At 34.7% G+C, this 6,750-nt stretch overlaps 1 protein-coding gene and 1 long non-coding RNA gene across 3 annotated transcripts; both read left to right on the forward strand.

Moving 5' to 3' along the window:
* LOC127119026 (uncharacterized) lies at window positions 1-2,684 on the forward strand. 2 transcript variants are annotated; one of them, XR_007802556.1, is made up of 4 exons: window positions 1-295; window positions 453-557; window positions 659-1,487; window positions 1,595-2,684. It is a non-coding gene; the product is annotated as an uncharacterized LOC127119026 (long non-coding RNA). The 2 variants fall into 2 exon arrangements; XR_007802557.1 differs by having other exon boundaries at window positions 2-295; window positions 718-1,487.
* Window positions 2,685-5,125: 2,441 nt separating this feature from the next.
* Window positions 5,126-6,457, forward strand: LOC127119024 (general transcription and DNA repair factor IIH subunit TFB5-like). Its single transcript, XM_051049246.1, has 2 exons — window positions 5,126-5,267; window positions 5,930-6,457. Exons 1-2 carry the CDS (start codon window positions 5,233-5,235, stop codon window positions 6,105-6,107), a joined length of 213 nt encoding a protein of 70 aa, XP_050905203.1. The 5' UTR covers window positions 5,126-5,232; the 3' UTR covers window positions 6,108-6,457.
* Window positions 6,458-6,750: the final 293 nt, after the last annotated feature.

Below are 6,750 nucleotides of genomic sequence, written 5' to 3' on the forward strand. Positions count from 1 at the left end.
AAAATAACAATAAATGAATAAAAAGTGATAATGAAATAGTAATGAACAAAAATCTTTCAATCTCCTCTCTCGTGTCCTTCCGTCTCTCACCTTCTCATTTTTTCGTCCCCTTCTCTGAATCGCTCTCTCTCAGAAACCCAATCGCCCTCACGAACTCACCTCTCAAACTCTGTCTCGTCCTCTCAACTCACAATCTCACTTAATCGTTACCAACTAAACTCTCTCAAACTCAGACATTCGTTCGAATTCACATGCTCAACAAAAGAAAATCTCACCTTTGGCGACGACGAATCAGGTGAGCTTAAATCTTCCTCCTCAATACTGTTTTTTTGATTTGGGATTTTAGGGTTTGTGGTCTCTTGTTCGCTGTTTCCCTTTTTTGTTTATGGCCGCCTCCCTCTCAAATTTTCGTCTCCCTCTCTGAATCGCTCTGCTTCCTATTTATCTCACAGATTAGGGTTTCAAAAGTGTAATTGGTGTTCAAAGGAGCATCCTGCAAAATCCTCTTTCATGTGCTCAGCTTGGATCGGCCTATTTTGATGCTAAAACCGAAAACGGTAATGTGGACTCCTGCTTTCTCTTCGCTTTTGTCCTCATGCTAATTTGGGAATTCCTTTTGAATTTTAACAGCTTTAATTAATTACCTGTGTTACTGCAGTGAAAATGGAGCATTGGTTTCGGTTCCGTTCTATTACCGTTTTTCTGTTTCTGTTTTAGGTACCGGTAATAGATCCTCGTTTGCATCAGGTGCCTTGGTTCGAATTTCCTTGGCTTTATCAGCCCAAGGAAGGGTGTTTTTGGGTTTCACCGAATGAAAGGGTACTTGGGCTTATGTTTGCAATCATGACAGTGTTACAAGTCCCTCCTAATGAATCCTTGAGAAGCTGAGTGAGTTTTGAATTTCGGTATGGATTGTGCTTCTTGCCCTCTACAAGAGCATTGATGCAGCTGCTTAGTGCAAGAAGAGACCGGTAAATATTGGTACCCTCAAGAGACCTAAGTGTTCTTTGATCTGTGGCAAAAACTCTCTCTGACCCTGCAAGATCAATCAACGAGAGTTTGCCCACCTTGTGAATAATATTCACTGCAGTATCTCTAACTCGGTATTCAACCACGACCGAAGCAATGCCATCACTTCATCGGTGGAGTAAGCTCTGTATTGCGTAAGACTTGCTGCCTTCATTTCTTCCCTTTTTATTAAGTTGAATCTCCACAAACTTACCAAACTGACTTGAATTATTTTTCCTCACAGTCTTTGCATTGCCATTATGTTTTGCATTTGCACACTTGGAGCATGTTGTATGCAGCGTAGATTCTCCAAGACTTGCATTTTTATAGTGCTAAGATACGATTTACTGTTTAAATTTTCTATGTGCCCATTCAGAATCTTCAATGAGAAGCCTGGTCCAAAATATTTGATATAATCGTTCTCTGGAATCTCATTTGGAAGCTCTGTAGCTAGAAGAACTCCAGTTTCAACTGCACGGGTAAGATGTGATAAATCAATGTTATTCTTACGTGCCCATGCTTACATGGCTTGCAATTTTGAATACCAAAGTTGGATGCTAAGGCTGTTTCGTTTTTTTCCTTGCAGGTTTTGAAATATTGGACGGCCGGCATGCTAGCATTGAGTTGACAACATGTGTTTCAATATGGGGAATGGGATGATGCTAACCGAATTCCATGTGGTTTGATGGAAATCATGTTGTGGTTGGAACTCCTTTGGAATTGGGATTTCTTGAAATTCGACTACCTTGCTATTAGTTCATGCCATAAGCAACAGACGAAATCAAAATGAAAGCACCATCATCACTGTTGAAATGAGTTTGTAATCTAGACATATGATGGACAAAGCAAAATTTGTAAACCATAAACTCGTGCAGAATGTCTATATACTCTGTACATCATAAACTTGTACATTATAATAGCACCATAAATTTCAGTCTTCAAACTAGTGCACTGCAGGTTTTGATGTGGGCTTTATTGTTGTTTTAACTTTGCAGGTGCATTGCCTGCAACCCTGGATAGGACCGGGTTTAATGCCAAGAACTGTATTGCTACAGGCTTGACGAGAAACGAGAGCAAAGGCTGGAACAGGTGGAGCTTGGCAGGAGGAAGAGGGCCGCTTCGAGGAAAAAAGCACCGGTCATTCTACATACTCTCCAATAGTTCTCGGTCAAATCCAGAAAATTCCTTTGTAGGTTCATTTGTAGATTTTTCTGCCGAGGGTCTGTTTGATCGTTTGTCTTCTAGTTGGCAGGTCAAATATATGGCGGCAGCAGAGATGGTAATTGGATTCCTGCGAGTGCAGAAGCATTCGTTGATCACAACGTCTCCAATATGAGTAGCCAGTTCCTGAGCAGATTTATTGAGCTGAAGAAGAGTGCAAAATCTTGGCATATGAACTGATATAGAATTGCTGTTAATGGGTCGACTTAGCTGTAAAGCTTCTCCCAATATCTTGATGTATCTTTAGTTTCTCCAGTTTTGTTCCTTTTGCCAAATAAGCTGGATTGTAAAGCCCCTGCTATAATGGAGCCAAACCGTCATAATTACTGCATCATCATATTGAGTTTTTTTGTTAGAAGTACAAGTAATTGACCAGTTTTCCGATGAGGAACTTCCATCATGACTGTAAGCTAGTGTCAAAACCTTTGCATTTAATGTAAGGTCATCTTTGCCAATCTCTTTGCACAATGTATCAGTCAGTGTCTGTGCTGCATCCCACCATGAAAAGAAAATGAACCACGCTGGTACTTGTTTTTTCTTTATGGATAAATAATATAGTAAATGAAAACCTCCATTAAAAGGTTTATGGATTAATTGTGGGTTTAAGGAATTTGGATATTTGATTATAAAAATGGATATGGATTTTTAGGCATAATCCAAAACTAACTTAAATATCAATTTAAATAATAATAACAAATCAGTAAAAACCAAATTAAAATCAAATTAATTTATAATTCATTTAAAATTACTTGGATATCAACTCTAACATTCATTTGGAAATAAAAAATCAATTAGAGTTTTAATCATTAGTAAAAATAAACAATTAAGATTAAATTGACAATTGGAATTAAACTTAATTCGAAATTAAAATCAAATTAAAAATAAAAAAGTCAAGATATTAAAATCCGTTTTATACTGATGAATGTATGCAAAATGCAAAAAATAAAAGAAAAAATGAAAAAATTTCAGGGTCAAAATCGGGGTATGACAATTATAAAAGAAGGTTGTCAATGCATGATATGAATTAACAGAACCTTATTTCAAACACTAGCGCGAAGACATCAGATTGTCAAACGCAAATGCGGTAAGGTGGATCGACAATATTCCATTGGAGAAGTGGACTGAGGCATACGAAAAAGATCAACGATGGGGCCACATGACAACAAATCTTGTGGAATCAATGAACTTTGTCTTCAAAGGCATCTGAAACCTACCAATAACCGCTTTAGTCCAAACAACCTATTTTAGGCTAGGGGGGTTGTTTGAGATCAGACGTTCCAAATGGAGTTCAGTGTTACAATTTGGACAGTTGTTCAGTGATGCTTCAGTGAAATTCATTAAAGACGAAACTGCCAAAGTTAACACACATATTGTCACGGTGCTTGACCAGGTTGGTACAATGTTGTTGAGTCGATGGATCACAATGAAGGCATGTCGAAGGAACACTATTGAGTGGAACTAGATAGAGGTTGGTGCAACTGCGGAAAGTTCCAAGCCTTTCGTATGCCCTGCTCCTATGCCATAGCGGCATGTTCAAAGGTTCGACAATATCAATCCAACTTACTATCTGACGTTTACAAAGTCATAAACCTTTGCAATGTTTACAAAATTAGCTTTTCGGTGGTAGCAAAAGAGGATTATTGACATGCATATTAAGGAGACATTCTCTAACACAATGACATAATACGAAGAAAGAAAAATTGTCACCCAAACAGCACCCGTATTCGAACCGAAATGGACACGGCGAACAAAATGGTTAGATTATGTAGTTCATGTCGCCAGCCCGGTCATCATAATCATACAAACTGTCCCAATGTTGGACCAAACACAACAACATAATTTTAATTGTAACTCTTTTGCTTTATATTAAAAATAACATTCATTTCATAAATATCATAAGATTCAGTTACAATAACTTGGAAACAACAATTAAACAATAATTTAAACAACAATTAAACAATAATTAAACAACAACACAAACAACTACAACAATAAAATAACATCACAAACAAATACAACAAATAAACAACATAACTATGTGATTACAACCATCAAACAATTTTGTGAGAAGTATACATCATCATGTGAATGTCTCTGTCAGTTTTAACATTCACCTAGAAACGAACTTCTCCATTTTGGTTGAATGTGGTATCAAGCTATTGAATTCTTCTAATCTTTTCACCCTCTGCAATTTCTCCATCTAACCAGCGGTTCAATGTCCTGTTAAGATGTTCGAACATATCTATATTCCAACATTAGATCTTCACCGGAGGCTGCATTGTTGAAAAAATTAAATTAGCATTTCTCTTGTGAATATATGGGCACATATATGAATATGAAGATATTTTAAAGAAAAATGGGATGAGATAGTAAGAAGATGTGTGGAAAATTATAGAAGGGTGATGGTGTATTTATAAATGGAATGGTAAAGCTGTAGACACATACATTGGCGCGTATATAAAGTGGACTATGCATGCGCCATTGAATGTGGCACCTACACATGCATGTGTCACTCGTAGTGGCGTCATGGTCATGGATGCGCCAGTGCATGTAGCATCAATGAATAATATTTTTGTTGGATGCGTCAATGCACCTGATACCTTTATTATATATTTTTGAAAAAATGGTTATTTTGATAAATATTTTTAAATAATAGTTGTTTTAGAATTTTAATTAAAAAAAATTATTATTTAAAAAAAAATTCACTTGACAAAGGATAAAAGTGTTATTAATCCAAAAATTAAAATAAATGATAAAAGTGCATTTAAATTTTATTTTATTTTTTATGAAAAAAGTTTGCTTTTATTGACGTGTCATCCGGGTATGAAAATCCCTAAATAACAAACAATAAAACTCGGCAGTTCCAATCCATCGCATAGAAAAAGAAGGAGGCGCCGCTGCTTTGCTCTCTCAACTGGCCGGAATACCTGCCGGAGCCGCCCTGCAAAAGAATTGCCTGCAGCAGATCTGTATTCTTCTATTACTATCTTTCCAGCCATTATCATGGTCAATGCAACAAAAGGCGTCTTCATTTCCTGGTTTCTTCCTATCACTCACTCTTTCCTTTCAATTTTAATCACCTTTTTCCTCTATGCCAAATACTCAATTTCAAACCTTGGGCCAGTTTGTTTTAGCTTTAAAAAAATGAATTTTTTCTTTGTATTTTTGAAAATGGATTTTGCAAAAATATTTTTCAAAATATTACAAGTTTTTCTAAATTTATTTTTTTTATATTAAAAGATTGAATTGTTCATTGTATAACATAAATATACATTAGATCAAAACATAGTTAAAATCACAATTTTTTAAAAAAGTTATATCTCAAAAATGATTTTTAGAAAAAGCTATTTGAAATAGCTTCAAAATTAAGTGATTTTTTGAAATTTTGATATCCAAAAAAAAGTTTCCATAAAATGATAAAGTACCTAAAATAAAATTTTAAGAATAACTATGTAAACAAAATTTTCATTTGAAGTTTTTATGAAAAGTTTTTTTGTAAATTTTTTTTACACTAAAATATATAACACTATAAAAATCATTTTTAAAAAAAACCAAAACAAACGGCCCCTTCTTTCCTGAAAGTTGATTTTTTCTTGCAATTTTGTTGCCATTTACAATATTTTAGGGGTTTTCACCTACTTGATCTTTATTAGCATCTAATTTGTAATAATAGGTATTTTTTTTTGTTGTTATTGTGCAGTGACATACCTATGGCTCAATATATCATAAATATGAATGCTTCAATGCCTGCATGTGACAAGTTCATAATACATGTCTTGGATAGTACTCACATGTTTGTTCAACCCCATGTCGAGCTAATGATTCGGAGTCAAATCGCAAAGTTTAGAGAAGACAATACATATGTCAAGCCTTCTTGATTCAATTTCAATTTCATCTTAGGAATATATATGTTATTTTAGTTCTTTATCATGTTGGAAAACACTCTTCTATTGATGTTGATGTTGAAATGCCTTTTGAAAAGTTGTATAGACACATGATACAACTATTTTGGTTAAATTCATAAGGAACTGGTGCACTATAAACATGACCAACTTGATAACATCTATGTTCAGCAGCATGAGTGTGTACACTGTGTATATTGACTTTGAAGTTGTGTTTGTTAAGACTTTCTCGAGCATTTCTCGGCAGAGAGAGCTGAAATAGTAGAGGAATGTTAAAACTATTGGAAAGAGGTTATCTAATTAAAATGTGTCTTCTAGTTTTGGCATTTCAGGTATTATGGCTTGATTGTAAACTACTCTTTTACATGATGTTGTGTTTATATAAGATGCTTACAAAAGTGAATCATGTCTGAAAATTGACAGCACCCCTTAACAGCTTGTCAACATGAGGAAGCTCTTGTCTATATAAAGTTCTTTACATGATATTATGCTTTCTCTGTCATTGCAAATTTTAAGCTATTTATTATTATGATGATAATTTTATTATTCTTTCTATGCTGGTGTAGTGCAACCAAAAGTTGGGTAGAATAAAAAAATGATATGTAATATTACCTCATAA

Source organism: Lathyrus oleraceus, chromosome 2 (assembly GCF_024323335.1).
Source record: "Lathyrus oleraceus cultivar Zhongwan6 chromosome 2, CAAS_Psat_ZW6_1.0, whole genome shotgun sequence".
Lineage (NCBI taxonomy): Eukaryota > Viridiplantae > Streptophyta > Magnoliopsida > Fabales > Fabaceae > Lathyrus > Lathyrus oleraceus.

What these genes read in the sequence shown, in the direction of transcription:
- LOC127119024 (XM_051049246.1), top strand. Translation starts at nt 5,233, where the DNA reads ATGGTCAATGCAACAAAAGGCGTCTTCATTTCCTG. An exon ending in AAAGGCGTCTTCATTTCCTG is followed by an intron (nt 5,268 to 5,929) that starts GTTTCTTCCTAT and finishes GTTATTGTGCAG; the next exon opens with TGACATACCTATGGCTCAAT.